At 42.5% G+C, this 18,371-nt stretch overlaps 1 protein-coding gene across 1 annotated transcript in view; it reads left to right on the top strand.

Moving 5' to 3' along the window:
• Positions 1 to 14,358, top strand: part of HSF4 (heat shock transcription factor 4) — a 36,625-nt gene extending 22,267 nt beyond the window's left edge. The window contains exons 9-13 of the mRNA XM_067551879.1: positions 2,573 to 2,797; positions 9,291 to 9,396; positions 10,489 to 10,554; positions 12,423 to 12,510; positions 14,162 to 14,358. Of these exons, the coding sequence (XP_067407980.1) occupies positions 2,573 to 2,797; positions 9,291 to 9,396; positions 10,489 to 10,554; positions 12,423 to 12,510; positions 14,162 to 14,358 (682 nt within the window). The remainder of the gene's footprint in view (positions 1 to 2,572; positions 2,798 to 9,290; positions 9,397 to 10,488; positions 10,555 to 12,422; positions 12,511 to 14,161) is intronic.
• Positions 14,359 to 18,371: the final 4,013 nt, after the last annotated feature.

Raw genomic sequence — 18,371 nt, 5'->3', positions numbered from 1 at the left:
TGTATTTTATCTGGTTTGCAACATGCCATATGTGGCTAATATTCAAAAACAGATTATGACTCTGCATGAGAATAAATTCCAATAATCAGTCAGAGGTTTTGTGCTGGGAACTACCACACGCTTCCTTGAAAAGTTATCCAAGAAGAATGTTTTACTAATGCTTTCTCCTCAAGAAAGTGGAAGTCTCAGTCTTAGAGAGTAAGATATCTGGATTTGTTGGTTTTATCTCTACAGAGGGAAAAAAAAACAAAACAAGAGCTACTCTTTTGTTTTTGATGAGGAAGAACTAAAATTACACTGAACCTCTTCCTTATAACCAGAAAATAGAGAAGACTGCCATAAGTGCTCTAGAACTTTTAGGTCAATGTGCAAAGATTCCAGAAAGTTACAACAACCAAATACAGAGATATTTCAGAGTTAGAATATATAGCTTATCTCTTCCTATTGCCCATTTTAGATATTCAGAAGCTTTAGTGCTACAGTGATGAAATTATGAGCTATAATTATGTCAATGCAAACTGAATGGAATGGTGAAAGCCATGTAATCAATCTCTCTAGCTAATAGACAAGGCAGTTACTCTCTAGAAAAAACCTATGAATGCTGATTGAAACAGTACCATCCATAAAATTAGTTAGAGGCATGTTAAGTGTTCCAGATAAGATCTGCTCCCTAAAAGCAATTTTTGTATATAACAATGCTGCTTAGTTTTGAGTGCCATCTATTGGCACTTTATCTATTAATGAACTATCTACATATATAGAGACAGCTCTTTTTGCTGAGAAGTCACATAACAAGACTGAGATATAATGAATACATGATGGTGTGGGGCATGATAAAGATTTTATCAGCATGTGCTTCTGAGGGGTGCTCGCCATTCATGAGTTCTGCAGATGATCCCAAATTTGTGCTGATGAAGCCTTTGTAACATCAAACCCCATCACATATGTCGTACATGCCACATGTGTTACAGCAACAAGTGGTGGAGTCTGATCACTTTTTGTCAGTGCTGTTTTTTTATCCCTCTGCCCTGTAGAACTAGTTGCCTTAGTTACTTTGAGTCCAGCTGTGTACGGTTTATAAAAAACTTCTAAAAATGGCACAAAGTAGTTTTCACATAAAAATGTCACTGTTTTAAAGTCTAATGGCTTATGTCCTTCTAGGGCTAGAATTGAAGACTGGCCCTATTGGAAAAGGGGAAATCTTCCATTCCCTATGGGATAATGCTTCTGTCTGCGACTTTCAAGACCGCTGTGGGATTTGGATGACCTAATGGGAATTTTAAGGAGAATAGGTGTCTCAGTCCATTAGTCAGTTCTGAAAACCTAAGCCTCTGTTTCTAATCCTCTGGGCTGTGTATGGATCTTGTCCACATCCTGGGCCTCAGATGGGGGTAATATTGGATGAAGTTACACAGTAGGGTGGAGAAGAGGGAAATATTTCTCTGGCAGGTTAATTTAAAAAAACAGATCTACTGTTTGAAGCTTCCCAGGGGGTTGGAATGTTAGATTGAGTGCTGAGGATATGGATTAGTGGGCAGAGTGCAGTTGAGGTGGTCCAAGGAGCATGATAAATAGATATATCATATTAATGTCACCTTCTCCGCATATGTAAGATACCTGATGGGATATATTCACCTCTGGCATAACTCTCAATAGCCAGCAGAAAACTCTTATGCCAGCAGAAAATTTGGCTCAATATGCCTATTTTCAACTATAATAATAATTAATAGCAACTTTAATAAAGGACGCTCGCAGGAGATTAATGACCCGCTGGGTCAATGACCCTCACCTGCACCTTGAACCAAGAATTCCCTCTAGCTGGTCCTGCATCTCCAGGAACTGTGCTGCAGCTAGATCACACTTCCTTCTAGGTAACCTGCAACATCAGGAGCATTCCAGATGGGAGGCTCACACAGTATCAGTAAAGCAGCAGACTCCAGCATAATCCAGGATTCCTTTAATCCATTTAATAATGGTGTGGTCTCAGTGTCTGACATATAAAGCACACAGTCTCGCAGAGAGAGCTGCATATCCAGGGTGGCAGCACTGGGCAGGACCACCATGGTTAATGCCCTGCAGTATTTCCCATATGTGTGTGAGGTTAAATGAAATATCAATGTCCTTCTCTTGATCTGACAGTTGAAATCTAAGACTCCCCAGCTGGTGTTTTCCTTCTGCCACCACATATGTTGCATGTGGTTGTACCGTTGACAGCTCTTGTTGATTAAAATCGGCCACCTCATTTTCTCATGGCAGAGGAAGTAAGAAGAGCCATGTGCATGCACAAGGAGGAAAAATCTCTGAGAAAAGCTGGTCCTTATTCCAAAGCCCCCTGAAGTCCATGGGAGTCGTTCCACTGACTTCAGTAGGCCCCAAATTAAAATATTAAACTTGGGTGTAGACAGAGTTAATGTGTCCAGCTACAATACAGCTGGACACAGCGGGGGAATAAACAGTGCATGGCAGTGGGCTCAAAAGCAGAAACAGCCGTTTGCCACTTCTGCAAAACCCTTGGTGTGCATATGTGTGTGTGCGTGTGTGTGTGTGGTGCTGAAACTTTTCTTTGGTTCAGGGAAAAATGCCACATGCTGATCAAGGAAGAACCAGTTAGCCCTGGAGTGAAAGCTACATCTGAGCCAGATGTCCCCCTGACTGGCTGTAATGCCTGTGCTGAACCCCCTGTGTTACCAGTTGCAATGGTTCAGTCTGTTTTAGAAGGCAAAGGGAGCTGCGGGGAACCACAGTCTGCAAGTTCACAGCAACCCGAAAGAAGAGGCAGAAGGGCACCTCTAGACAGGTGAGGGGAGGACAGCAGCTATGCACATTTAACTGCATTACACACAAGGGTTGCCACTTGTCCAGGTTTTCCCAGGATTGTCCCTTTTGAGGTAGCTGTAAGGCTGCTCAGTGCACACTGCCAGCTGTCCAGTTTGATGGGCTCAGGATTATCCTGGATGTCCCATTTTTTTTGTACCTCAGAGGTGGCAACCCCATTACACACAATGGCTTGTGACTGTATAACATCATGTCTGCTAATAAGATCTGTAGTGATGCAAGCTCCATGCTGCAAAGTTCTCTGCACACAGGGACCATACAGCTCCTGCATGGAGGCCCATTGATATCAGTGTGACTTTGTGTTAGGAGTAAGGACCTGTGTGTGAGGGTTTGTTTGCAGGATCAGGCCCTAAGATAACAAGGACAAGCAGATTTCATGCTTCAGGGCGTAAACTGATCAGAACAGGTCAGGGTGGCAAGAAGAAATTTCACCACCTACCCCCATGGAACTATGCAGTTGGCCGTTTTCATTAAGAATGGGAGGAGACTCCTCTTTCTCTGTGACATCAACTATTGAACACCATCAGAGGCAGAATGCCAGACTAGATGGGCCAGTGGTCTGATACAGTACATGGTACATGCCATGAGCCAGATCCTCAGCAGGCATGCCTCATAGTAGCACCATTGACATCAATAGAACCACACTTATGTAAACCCGCTGAGGATCTGTCTCTGTGCTTCCCAAAGGTATTTGTTATTGTTTTGCTTGATGCGCTGGTCCTCATCAGGATAAGGCATTTCCCATTTCAGTTAAAAGTCCTTCCCCTCATTAGCAACCCCAGCCCCTCTGTGAAGAAGATCTGTCCATGTCTATAAACAGCACATGCCATCTTCTGTCATTGCGTGAGCCACTTAATTGTGTCGGTTGTTGCTTCACTCAAAGGAAATTCTCCATGGAGACGGAAGTAAGTCAGCTGAGCTCTAAAATAAAGGACTATGGATATATAACCAGTGGTGGATAATAATGAGGGGCTCCTGGAGCTAGTCCCCTCTCTGTGTTGTTTTCCTTAGCAAGGCACAGAGAGCTCGTGTTTAACAACTAAACTCTATTGTTTAAGCATGTCATAACAGCAGTGAGAGCCAGCCAGAATCCCGCCTTCCAAAACGGAGGACAACCTTTGGCTTCTACAGCGGTATCCACACCCTTATATAACAATGGTAGCTGCTCCACACACTTTCCTGTAAATGAGTAAGAGTTCTTTGTGGCAGATATGTTTCCTCCCTCACTTCTCCCCAGCAGCATAACAGGGAGAGCAATAGTGGGTGGGTTGGGGAAGAGAAGGATGGGCAAATTCTAGCCCCCTCTGTGCAGCACCATTGAGTGTGGACCGACTATGGCTGCTGGCTGTAGTATCTTGAGAGAGCTGCACCCTCCATTTAATACATTGAGCAGGGCTGCTATCAGAGCGTGCCAACTGTTGCCTTTTCTAGGCTCTTTGGAGCTAAAAAAGATTTACCGCCAAGAATCTGAGCAGCCTCAGTACATAGTTCCACTCCCATCTCAGGAGCAGGCTGAGGCGAGGGAACAAGGAGGTGGCCAGCCTGTGATTTCAAGGAGGCAGCAGTCACGGGTAGGGTGACCCTATGCCCCATTTTGTCCGGGACAGCCCCTTTTTTAAGCCCTGTCCTGGCCGTCCTGAATTTTTTGGCAAAAGTGGCCATTTGTCCTGTTGGCTTTTGCCAACTTGATCAATTGGCAAAAGCAAATGGGACAAATGCCCACTTCTGTCAAAAAAGCGGGGTGCGGAGGAACATGTGGGGGAGGCAGGGCTCAGGCGGGGGCCAGACAGGGCTCAAGTGGGTAACGACACCAGCCCCACGTGAGAAAGGCTGTGCTCGGGTGAGCAGTTCAGGCCAGCCCCACACAGAAGGGTTGGGGGGAGGGGCTCAGGCTAGCCCCACGTGTCCCGTTTTCCCTTTGGGAAATATGGTCGCCCTAGTTACAGGGGGCCTGTGGCTGGGAAATTGGGAACCTGCTACCAGCCAGGGGGACTTGCCCACGGTCACACATCTGGTCAGTGACAGAACCAAGATCTCTCAGTCCAGTTCCCCCATCTGCTAAATCATGCTGCCTCTTCTATGGATCAGGAAGCTTCCCTGCCTGGGTAGACACACCTGCCAGCTCTGCTCAAGTGAGCGTGCTAGAAATAGTGGTGTAGCTGGGTTGCATGAGCAGTAGTTTAGGCTAGCTGACTGAGTACAAACCTGCCCAGACCCCCTGGCTACATACTCGGATGGCTAGCCCAAGCCGCTGCCCGTGCTATCCCAGCTATACTGTTATTTTTCACATACTAGTTCAAGCAGAGCAAGCACATCTGTCTACTCTCACTGGGAAGCTCGTTCGCAACTGCAGTGTAGACATATTCTAAGTGTAATGCCCTCTTCTATAATTGGCTTTGATGGGGTCTAGCCCTTTGATTGACATAAATAAAATTCATTCAGATTGTAAGAAGAGTTATTTCTGCTTTTCTGTACTGTAGGCAAGAAAAGGGGAATTTAGGACACAACTTGGGGGCTGTAGGTCCAGCGTACGGTGCTAAAACCAGTGATGGAACCTGGCACTGGCTGCACATGCACCGTAATAGGGAATATATCTGACAAGAGAGGAGAAGCAGCCTCCATCAGATACAGGTTTAGATCATGGGAAGGATGTTTAATTAGCCAAGAGCTGCCAGTTATGGCCTTCTCTTTCTTCCTCCCTTCTCCAGCTCCGTGAACTCATGTGTTCTTCCTTATCAATTTGCATTCCTTTCATCTCCTCATCTATCACATTCCTGATGCTGGGAACGTCACTCCCTGCTCTGGCATACAAGTCAATGCTCACAAGTCAATAATTGATCCAATCCTAGGCGATCATTATTCAGGTTATTCCTTTGGGTACCATACACTCAGCCCATATGTTTTTGAGAAGATAACTTCACCACTGATGCTGATTGCCTGAGAGTGTGTTTGTGGGTCACCACAAGTTCTCAGCCAGGCTGAGTGTTTTAATTCCTGATCATCTTTGACTAAAACTCAAGCCTTTCATGAAAGGGAACAAAGATTTACTCATTGGTCTTGTATCCTTTATTTGGAAGAGTTTATTAAAACCTAGGCACTGTTACTCAAAAGCAGTTTCTAAATGATAAATAATTGAGTTTTGAAGCACATTTTGAAACAATGAAGTGACAAACCAAATTGCTAATGGTGGATGGAGAACAAAGAGCTCTGTGTTAATGAAAACAAGAGGTCCAGGTATAGAGGAATGCAGTTCTGTTCCTGAATCCTGAAGGATCACTAAGAATCTTGGAGCCATTGCAGATAAATATACTAGGACCTATAACATACACAGAGACTAGCACAACTCTTCCTGGCCCGGCCAGAGGGGACATCCTGCTGTCTATGGTCCACCAGGGTCTCAGCTTGAATCTCAGCTGCAATGATATCCTGGATAAACACACATCATGTTCAACCAGCAGAAGGAGAAGTGCCCTGGCTGTCCTATCTGACCATCCCATGGTAGACAGAGCAGAAAGAAATGAACAGAAAGGAGCAGGGGTTTTGAGTGAATCTGAAAAGATTTGGGCAGCTCCACAGAAGACAGTTCTGACCACATGTTGGGCTGAATTAAAACTCTCATGGGAAAGTGGAAGAGAGAAGGCTAAATGAATCTCGATTGTAACTCGCTGACTTCAGAGAGAGCCTCCAAGGAATGCTTGACGCCACCAGCCACGCTGCCGATTGGATGGGGCTGCGTTTCAAAGCCAAGAAATGCGCATCCATCCACATCGACAGCAGCAGGAGGGACGCGGTCCAGGCAACCTTGTTCTACATTCAGGGTGAGCCCATGATCTCCCTCGAGGAAGGTCAGGCATACCAGCACCTGGGCACGCCTACAGGTTTCCGCGTCCGACAGACTCCTGAGGACAACATCAAGGAGATCCTACAGGACGCCACCAAGATCGACGCCTCCCTGCTGGCACCCTGGCAAAAGATCAACACCCTAAACACCTTCCTGATCCTCGCATCTCGTTCATCCTGCGGGGTTCAGCCGTGGCCAAAGTGCCCCTCAACAAGGCCAACAGCGCCATCAGGCAGCTGGTGAAGAGGTGGCTGTTCCTCCCCCAGAGGGCCAGCAAAGAGTTGACTTACATCGGGCACAGACAGTACCGGGATGAGTAAACCAGAGCACCACCGCGAGGAACTTATAGATTAAAGGACTATCTACACCACATAACTGACTCAATGAGGGACAATCCACTATTATGGACATACCTACTCCCCATTAACCGCATCCTATGTAACCCCTGCAATAAGTGATGTTCCCGAATTACTGATCGCGTGTACTGTTAACCGTCAAACCTATTACCCCCCCCCCCCCCCCCATCCAGGATACCACAGATTATGCTTTCTTTGTACTGCCTGACTCCCAACCAAACTCTGTACCCATTGATAATCTGTACATTATGCCTGGATGTCCAGTAACTCTTCCATTTAAACTCTGTACCTGACCATTTTTTAAACATTATCTTTAATAAAAGTTTTAACCTCACTTCTCAAACCCTAGCAATGCATGAGTCAACTCTACAGTGTAGATACAATGAAGCCATTGTAGAGACAGAATTATCTATCATGGTATTTTTCACCTACCATGAAGTGTGTACCTAACCTAATTATGCCATTTGGCCTATGCGCTTTCTTGCAATTTGGAATGTCCCTTTACTTCAACTCACTATTGGAATTTTGTTCCCTCTTGTAATCTCTTTGTTTCATTCCCCTCCAATTAAAATATATCACAGCCTATATATCTTCTTTTTTATATGGTATACACATGGGCAGACTGACACAAACTAATAATTCAGGCTGTTTTTTCAAAGGGGACCATATAAGGATTCGGGCATTTGTTTATGGTGCCACCACCCATGGAAACCTAGCTCTTTATGGCACCTGCTGACAGGGTGGGAATGGCTGCAAACCTGGATCTTTCTGTGTGTTGTCACTTATGAAAAAGTCCTGTAGAATTTAACAGAAAATGGGGAGGAGGCACAATCTTAAGAATTTAATAGAAAATCAAATCCCTGCTATAGACTTCTATAGAGTAGATTCAAAATGTCTATAAAAGGAACTCATTTTCTTTTAAGCGTTGGAGGTTTGAGGAGTGGTTTCTCTAGAACCCTGTTGATTTCAACTCTATTGTATTCCATAGGACTTTTGCATAAGGGTTAGTAATCATTCATCAGCTATACTTTTATTACGTGTTTATTAGTGCCGAAGAGCTGACCAAGCATGGGGCTCCATTATGGTAGGCACTGTTCAACCGTCGACGGTCCCTGCCCTGAAGACAAGACAGACACACACGGGGGTTGAGGAAGTAGAAGACACTAGCAGAGTGAACAGTGTGATGGAAGCAAATGTCACATCAATGCCATGGTTTTTTTGGGGGGGAGAGGGTAATTCGAAGGGGATCTGCTAAATGGAAAGAGAAGGGAAGGGGCAGGGAAAGAGAAGGTAGGAGAGGCAGATGTGAAGTGAAGCTAAGGTGATGAGATTGTGGGGAAGAGGAGGGTTGGAGTAAACAGCCAACCAGCACAGGGCAGAGACCATCAGAGAACATTTTGCAGTTTGGCCTGGAATGGCCGGAGGTCCCTGCTTGGTCATTGCAGAGACCCTTGATCCCTGCATTTGTCCCTGCTGGCTGGAGTCTTTGGCTAGCTGCTGTTCGCAATTCTCCGGCACAGCCACATGGCGGGGGGAGGAGTGGGGCACCATCTGGGTCCTGAGAGTCTCCTCTATACAGTTCTGGAACCAGGGGTTTACTTGGGGGAGGAGTGGCCCTGGCTGACCCCATTTTACTCCCCAGTCCCCATCCAGTGCAGCAGTCCCTGAATTTGGCTGCTGCTTACGACTCCCTCCCTAGCAGGGTGTTACTCTCTATTCGTTTGTTTGTAAAACTCCTTCTATAAAGGGCTCTTTCCCTAAATGTCATTTAGTCACAAGAGCTTCTTGGGTCAGATTACCTGAGCCTGGCATAGAAAGACGTGCACTGTACCAACTTCAGATCTAGAGGGGATCCATCTGGGGATGGGGCGAGGGGGGGGGGCAGGAGAGGTATAACCATCTGTTCCTCTTCAGAACTTCCTCCAGGGAGGGTAGCTTTAATTCTGCCGGAGATTCCATAGGAGCCCAGACTGCGAGAGCCACAGAGAGGATGCGACCAATTAATGTATTCCCAAACACTGGGCACCTCCAATCTCCGCTGCTTAGTGTCACTGTAGTCTTCTCCCCGCTCTGGTGGGTCATGCTCCTGCGGTTAATCCATAAAAGCGGGCATAACCTAGGGCTGAATATGGCCCGTAGAGTTGCAAGGTGAAATTTGAGCAGATGCTTTACCTTGGGAAGTTACTAAATTGTATTGGCTATATCAGCATTGTGTGTATTTCATAACTGTGGCAACTTTTCCTTTTCTCTTTTCTCAGAACAGAAATTTCTGACCCATTGGATGGCTCTGATTTGAACTTGGAAGGCCTGCAGCTGCTGCTGAGGAGCCAGCAGTATAATCTGGAACCTGCCAGCATTTTGGATGTGAGTTTTAAGAGCTCCATGTAAAGAGCTGCATAAGAGCAGCTGTTTGCAGCACACAACATTGCTGTGATTGTTCATAGGTTTTATAGGAACAATGTGGCACATTCTTGTGCACCATCTACTAGCACCTTATCTATTAACTCTATACAGACAGGCAGACATACCTCTGAAGAGCACTCTCATAACCATGAGTTTTAACAGTTTCAGACTTTGTCATGCATTTCTATTTCTTGTGAAGGTATATATATTTAGATCTTCTACCCTAAGATCACACAACACAATCCATTTGGCTAAGACACAGTCATAAGACCTAAAATAGTTTACCATTCTCACTCTTCCATAAAAATAATTTTAATATTATTCTCCAGCTATCTGGTGAATATTTTTCATAGTATTCTGCATTCTGTATGGTCCCCCCTCAGCCAATTAGATTATGTTTGTACCTATTACACCTTCCCCTTTCCCTCCTGTTCTTAGAAGTGCTGCTGAGGCTGCATTTTCTCTATTGAGGTCTTCACCTGTCTGGTATTCCTGATACATTTTTAATTGCAAACTAGCAATGGGATTTCATCTATACCGTCTATAGTTTATTTTTTATTCCAGTGGTCAAATAGGGAAATAATCTATTTGTTAGAAGAGAGCTGATCTCTTAGATAGATGCTTCGTATTTATCCTTATAATAAATGTGTGGATAACTAAGAATGGGAGATCAAAATAGGACACCTTTATTCTCTTAGGGCCAAATCCTGAGAGGTGATCGCACCTGTGACTTCCTTTAACTCTAATGGAAACATTTAGTGATCATTGTTTATCTTATTATTATTCCTTAATAGGAGTTTTTCTGCTAATAATACAATTTCTTTCTTTTCTCTGAGTGAATCAGAACATAGCATCAATGGCCTAATTTTCAAAAGAGCTCAGCATACTAAATTAATTGTCATATCAGGAGCATCTGGATGCTGGCCTCTTTTGAAAATCTTGCCCTCAATTACAAAGCCTTAGGACAGTCCTTCAGGAAAGAATATGAATCTTAAAGCTACTGTAGAATCTTTTTACTTTATATCAGGAAAATAAATATCTCATTTCCAACAGGTCTTTAATCCAAATCTTTCAGTGAGTGAGTGGAATCTGACTGACATGGAAGCCAATTTTTCACCGGTAAGGGATGTGTATTTGTGTCTATGTGAAAAGAATACTATAAATATAAAACAGCATTTCTTATGAACAGAGATTGTACATTAGTGGAGAATAAATAATTGTTTTATGGTAAGGAGTAGGAGAATTTTATAGTGGGTAAGCATCCATCAGATATGAAACTGAGAGCATTAATTCTCTTAACATGTGATCTAAACTAGACTTGAACCTCCGTTTCCCACTCAAAACAAATCCGAGCTCATTCAGAGGCCTGGATGGATAATGAAAATGCAATGTGCTGGAATCTGAGCTACATTTTATGTGGCCTTCAGTTGAAACCAGCTGCCCAAGTACCAGTATTTGTGTTGACCCTCTGCACAAGGGTGAATTTCTCCCACTGTTAATTAACTTTTAGTTTGGAAAATTGATTTAATTACAATATACAGTATTCTAAAAGGAAAAAAAATAATATCTTACATGCATATAGTGCCGTTTGTGTGAAAGTGCTTTACAAAATGTATCTGTGTGAAATGCAGCCCTCCCTGGGGTGTAATAATGCCATTGTAATAAAAGTATAGCTGATGAATGATTATTAACCCTTATGCAAAAGTCCTATAGAATACAATAGAGTTGAAATCAACAGGGTTCTAGAGAAACCACTCCTCAAACCTCCAACGCAAAGACTCAACAGGAGGGAGAGCTTGATTTCAAAATGGAGGACTCTGCATACGAGCAAAGGCCAACAGATACTCCCAGGTTGCTGTCCCCATTCAGCCAAATGCAGAAGAAGGCTGTGTACTTAGTAATTCAATCCTTTAGCTCAACAGGATTTTCCAGTACCGAGGCAGCCTCCTAGGGTGAGGCCACGAGCATACAAAAAAGCATATAGTCATATGACCAGCTTTATGGTCATATGAGTCAGTACAAGGAAGAATAAAATGTATTCAAAGCACCTTCAAGCACATAGAAGGGGATACATCAAAACCCCCAATCTACTGTTCTGTGGGCTGCTGAGCCGTAAAGTCAGTGGGAGCTGAGAGGGCATTCTTCACCTCACAGGATGGCGCCAAAAGAGAAAAAATTCAGAGTTAGGCCGCCAACAGCAACTTTAACTCATCTCCTGGCACCTTCCAGCCTTGCACCTTAGAAAATGTAAAAGGACTTTTGGAATGGTAAAAAAATAAAGAAGTTAGAAATTAGAAAACCCTTTGAGGGCACATTGTATTGGGCCTTAGATAAAGACCCTTAGTTAGATGGTATAATCTGATGAAGGAAAAGAGAGATTCCTGTTGTTTTAGCAGCTGGGCTCTATGAACCCAGCTAGTGATGCTTTGTGGCACAGGAATTTTAACCCATCATTAGGGTTCTCTTAAAATGGAATCACATCCCATCTGTGGAGCTACCATTTTTCACCTTCCAAAGTTAGCCTGAAAAGAATGGAATTGAGCAGGATAATCCCACCTTCCCATCCCAGTTGGCTGTAAGTAGCAATCACAGGTTGGCCCTATATGCCACACGGACTAGAGAGGCAGAGGAGAGAGACAGCAACTACAGGTAAAGTAAAAAAAAATGCTTCCTCAAACACATCTCATATTTGGTGCTGGGTAGCTCTGCCATGTGTGGAAGCCAAATCTGAGATAACCTAAGGTTTATGTAGATGGGAGCATGGCAATTTGCAAATGGTTCCTCTTGTGTCCATAACTTTGCATATTAAAACAGAGGCCAGTAGGATGGACCAGGAGGACAGTGATAATAAATTGTATTACTGGTATAAATTCTATATGCTATCATTTGCTATATGAATAAAGCACGGATCTTCACAAACGGTCTAGTTCTAACAATCTCCCTGTCTTTGCATAATTGTACATTGTAGTTTGTGTTTTTGCATCAAGATGCAGCGACTCACGGTGGATCTGGAGAAGAATGTAAATGAGCTGGCTCCCAAAGTGTTAAATCCTCACTTTAACACCGCCTGCCCAGGTATCACCAATAGCTGTTCATGCAAACTCAAGAACAGGAATTCACTAATGCAGTTAAATGGTTAAGCATTTTTAATAGCTAGATGAAATGTCCAGCACTGATCCTTTAGCATACCAGAGGCTTATTATAGTAGCACAACTTCTGTGTTTCAATTTAGGGATTATTACTCAATGATGTTTTAAAAGTAACAGTTTAAGATAGCTACTACATGGAGCAGGCTGTATTGGAGATGTGCCAAGATTGAAATATGACTAACCTCTGCAAATATCTATGTTGAGACAAGGTGGGTGAGGTAATAGCTTTTATTGGCCCAACAGAAGAAGAGCTCTGTGTAAACTTGAAAGCTATTCTCTTTCACCAACAGAATTTGGTCCAATAAAAGATATTACCTCACCCACCTTGTCTCTCTATTATCATGGAATCAACACAGCTATAACAATGCTGCAAACATCTCTGGTGTCAGTCAGTATGTAGCCACAGACTCCTTTTGATTGCTCATTGCCATCTAATTGCTATGTGATGACCTAGATGAAATGTCCTCTTAATCCAGTAGAGACATGTCCCTATTTTTAAAAAAATGCCACTCATTTAAACCCTGGGTAGCAGTCCAGCAGAGAGGCCTACATATGAATGGATATGGAAATTAAGTTCTGTTTTACCCCTGGAGCCGGTCTTTCCAAACTCGGATTGAGTCACACTGGTTCAGCAGTGTCATGATGCTTGTATTTCTGTTGTCTGTGCTGTACCATTTCTTTCTATCGTAAGTCTTGTCTATCTGGGAAATCTTTCCCAGGTAAACAAGGCTTTATGCCCTGTCTAGAGTAGTAAGATGTTTTAAAATGTGTTTAAACACCACTTAGAACCTCATGTAGACAGGGCTTTAAAAATGGATTAGCTGTTCAGCTATGACCCTTTGCTAGGTGCCCAATGGTGCATGAAACATGTTAATTGAAATATGCTAGCTGGCATGTTTTAAAGCTGTCTGTTTCCCTGCTCTAAACAGAGTCCCCCACCATGTCACAGAGCTGTTGTGTGTAGATCAAGGACTTTTAGTCTCAGCCCAGGAGCTTCCATGATGAGCAACATATTCATTAAAAACCAGATTATTGAAAACAGAATTCCTTGGCACTGTTGGGTTGCTTTACATGAGACATTCATGTCTGTCTGGTAAGGCCTGGTGATTCTAGTTTCCTCTTTACAAGGTCCCTGTTGCACACAGGGCAGTGTGAGGATAGTAGTAATGAAATACAGGAGAAATTGGAACCGGTGGGTGCCTCCAGCTGCGGAGGTGAAAAAAAGCCGAAAGCAAATGTGTAGGTGGGGGGAGGAGCAGCTGCTGTTACCCAGACCTAAAAGGCCTCAGGCCATTTGTCTCTTCTCCCATTCATTTATTCTCCTTCCCACACCTCTTAGCTATTGAGGTACGACCCGAAGCCCAGTGAAGCCAATGGAACGATGCCCACCAACTTCAGTGGGCTTTCGGACTGTCCTCGTTCCTCTCCTGAAAGTTTCCAAGCACTTCCTGTAAGGTGCTGAACCCTGTCAGTTCCTGTTGGAGTTCAGCGCTTCCTAAAATCCAGCACTTCTTTCAAAAAGGCCAGTAGCTTACCTGTCAATAACCATGTTTTCCATTTTCTGTCTGTACTCCTAGGGAAAGATGTCATTCTTGAAAGCACCCAGCAGTTTCTCATTGATCGTCAAGCAGGCTTCGGGAGCAACATTGTAAACCTACCTGAAAGTTCAGCTCTTTTTATTCCATCTGAAAATATGGCTTCTTATCTGTCCTCTGAGAGTCTCCAAGGAGATATCCCATTAAACCTGAGCTCTCCAACTGAAAGTAATGAGTGATCTATTTAGCTTTATAAGACAATTGTGCTTTTTCCTCTCCTACAAAACATCTACAGTGTTGAATGTAAAGAAACAACAGTGAGTCAGAAACTCATGAAAGAGTGGTTGTTGCTCTTTCTTTTTGAAATGATGGAAAAGTTAGTCACCATAACTGTTTGCACTGTACAATCTGCATCTGTTTTCCAATGTTTATCCAGGACAAAATTTGCAGTGGGCTGTCTTCTTCCAAGAAACAAACTGCAATCATTGCTCACTCCTGTGGGGAGTAAGATTTTTTTATTTCCTTTACTCACAAAAGCAGTTAATTTTCTTCATTTTTTAAAAACTCTGTAAGAAAAAAAGCTTCTAAGATTATAACAGTAGAGTAAATGATAAAGCTATGTCATGGACATTGGAAAATAAATCAGCACTGGCTATGTCCCTATAAAGGCAAATCCATGGAATCCAGGAGAGCAACAAAGAAAAGTGTATACATGCACAGGGCCTTGTGAATGCCTTGTTACAAGAAATCAGCTCTGCAAATGGTCCATCTCCTAAAATTGTTCTCTTTTTTACCCATTTCCTTCTTTTGAGATGATGAGATATACTCGTATCTTTCCCTTATCCTCCCTTCCCCCCAGTTTAAGCAGGCCATCCTGAATTTGCACATCCCTCAGTTGACGTCAGTCTGTGCAGGAGATAGAATTGAAAGTTCCCATCCTATACTGAAAGAAACTCCCATAGGAACTAAGGACCATCAGAAACCACGCCCACCTTCTGCTCAAGTGCCAGATATACTTCTTTGACCTGCCTTCTCCAGCATCAACACTGAGCAGCTTGGACATTTTAAGTATTTTTAAAAACTACCAAACCACAACACTCCACTGCACGCAGAATTCTCCCCCTGGGAAGAGGATGAGAAAGAACAAACCACATGTGACAGATAATAGTGACATCACCTAATGCAATTCTGGAAGGCGCTCAGATACTACAGTGATGAGGTGATGAGTGATAATAACCTATATAGAATAGTAGATGGAATAGAGCAAAGGGCTGGATATAATTTTGGTTTTCAGTGGTGTTTCAATCCCTTGCATGCTTATCCAGTCCAATGTGCTGCGTGTTGGCATTGACCTGGCGGTTATTCTGAGTCCCCTGAATGAGATTTTGCTAGCCTGTTGCTTTATTCATATATACAAATGAGAGGACCCAGATTACTTTAATGGTATCCTGATTGAGTGAGACTTTCAGTGCAAATACGTGCTTTGTGGGGGAAAAGGGCTGAGAGGTACAGTGTACTCTGCCCACTAGCTTTTCTTTTATCCTTTGTGCAATCTAAACCCACCTCCAAACCTTAAATCAACCTCCTCCTTTGTGTGGTTTCTGAAGACTAAGTTTCTCAACAAAGCAGAGCTTTGTTTTTTATACTGTACTTCTAGTGTTAGACCAAGGATTTAGTATGGAGAATTCTAGATTTACTGTGTATCAATTATTTCAGTATTTTCTTAAATAAGTTGCATTTCCCTAGAAAAATTACTGATCCAACTACTCAGCAATTCAGACCTAACTTTGGTCTTCAAGCTGAAAAAGAAAGGAGAGGCCTAAGCCATGCCAATGTCAAATGAAAGAAGCACCCTGCCCACTCTGACTGCCATGATGATTCATGGTACTGAACCATGTTTCTGAGCAATTTGAATGGTCAGGTGGCGTTCATCCCGAAATATTTACTGCAATAAAGTCCAGCTACAGTTAAATTCTTCTTAATAGGAAAAAACACTCCAAATTTTAAATGGACTTCCCCTCAGAGCCATTTCCTCCATCAATTTATCAATAAATAAAGAGCTGCAAGTGTTCAGAAACATTGTGCTGGTTAACAAATTTTGGCCGTCTGACTTAATACTGGATGGGTGCTACCATTATGAGTTTCACAGAGTGCCTCTATTGCTACCCCACATGGTACAGTCCTTTAAGAAACGATGTAGCAGCTTTTCCATAAATTCCATCCAGTATTTCTGCGCTTGTGACTCAGGGAAGCCCATGGCATCCCCACTGGTTTGGTATTTTGAAGGTACTCTTGGGCACCCAGTTGGACCAGGTATCCCGATATGATTCATCTGTACTAAGAAGTAAAGATGGTTCTTTGACTATTTATACATCGTTTTCAGCAATGTATTGAGCTGAAATTGAGTTGATTTTTATTCCATTTACTTATTTTCTTTTATTAGAAAACTTAAAATTGGCTGGAGGCTTGTTCCACCTGACAAACTTATGGCTTCCTTACTCAAGGAGCATTAAACACCTGGACCTTTACATACAACATCCTGGGACTATCACATGCTTAAAGTTAGGCTTAAGTACCTTTCTGAATTGTGACCCATTTGCGGTAGGAAATTGAATCATATTAGGATAGCTACTTACAAAGAGGACTAGACTAAACACAGTCCAAAAGAATGTGCAATCCCAAACAAGCCCCTATACAAACAGTTAGATTCCAGCCTCTCATTCTGCCAAACATTATACGGCAACCACTGCCAGCAGCTATTCTGGGAAGAGTCTCTTTTTTTCTTTAGACCTCTTGCTCTGTTATAGGCATTAGACTGGAAATTTATGGTAGCAAGGAGCCCATAGGAACATTTTTCTGGAATCTCCCCTGCAAGGAAGTGTGACTGTATTTCCTGACTTTTTACACTTTGTTAACTTTACTTGAAGGTGATGCGCTGAGGCTGCATTTTTGCACTATGCTGTACATTTGTAAAGTTTTACAGAGAACACTAATTAAATACATTTCCTTTTTCTCATTTAGTCCTGCTTTGGCATCTCTCTTTTCCCCCTTTCCTCTTCATTTATAAGTGGTAATGACTTCCTGTTTCAAAGAGCTTATGTGTGGGATAAGACCAACTGCACTGAAATCTAATTGTCATCATTTTCCAAACAGATGATTGGCTCCACAAATCTGTATATAATAAATAAGAAAAGAATACAAAGTTAGTAAATATGGATGTATTTTTCAAACTAAGACCCTGATCCCCAGAAGCCTTATGCACATGCGTAACTTTATGCAATTGTGAACTGGTCCATTAAATTGAAGATCAGGATCTAAATCTGTATAGTTACTGAAATTTGGCTGTGTTTTGTTCTTTAAATAATTAAACACTTTTTGTGGAAACATTCCAGTTGCTTCAAAATTTTCCACTTTTCGAACATTTTTGACAAAAACTTTTAAGGAGGCATATAGTCTCTTTGTCATTTTTCAGTGGGGGGAAGGGATGTGTTTCTTTGTTTATCATCTTCAACAATTTTTTGTTGTTTTGGAGGGGTTTTTTGGGGGGGGCATTGATAATTTTGATTGGTCAGTTTAATCACATGGTGGGTTTTTTTTTTTGCAATAATTTTTTTCAAACAATTCTAATTTTAAAATAATGTCTAATTAAACAATTTTATGCAAAATTAAAAAAAAGGGACTGTTATAAAACAGGATGAATTTTACTGAAATTCATATAAATGCATTTTCTAGTTTTTAACTAGTTCTATGCCAGTAGGATTTTTTAGACTAAATTTTTCTCATCTTCCCATTATTTCTTCTATTTGATATTCACAGTCAACTATTTTTAATGTGGTGATGTGGAGGGAAGATGGTAGATAATAATTATTAGCAAAGGGATATCCCACTTGAAAAAAAGACCTACTGCCTGTTTGGAATAGTAAAATATTGTAATTGAGAATGGTGACCAAGAGATGGCACAATATTTTGGGTTGTTGCTTTGCTGTGTCATAGAGTTTAAGGTCAGAAGGGACCACTAGAACATCCAGTCTGACTCTCATATATCACAGGCCACCAACTCCACCCAACACTCACACCCTAAACCCAATCCTCGCTGGTGTTTACTCCCTGTCCCCATGTATTTATAGAAAGCAATCATATCCCCTCTCAACCTTCTTTTTGCTAGACTAAACAAGCCAAGTTCTTCTAGTCTCCTCTCATAAGATAGGTGCTCTGTTCTCCTGATCATCCTAGGAGCTCTTCTGTGCACCTA

The sequence above is a fragment of the Emydura macquarii genome, unplaced genomic scaffold (genome assembly GCF_026122565.2).
Source record: "Emydura macquarii macquarii isolate MOO-44397 ecotype Brisbane River unplaced genomic scaffold, CSIRO-AGI_Emac_v2 contig_295, whole genome shotgun sequence".
Lineage (NCBI taxonomy): Eukaryota > Metazoa > Chordata > Testudines > Chelidae > Emydura > Emydura macquarii.
This window is presented reverse-complemented; position numbering and strand designations above follow the sequence as displayed.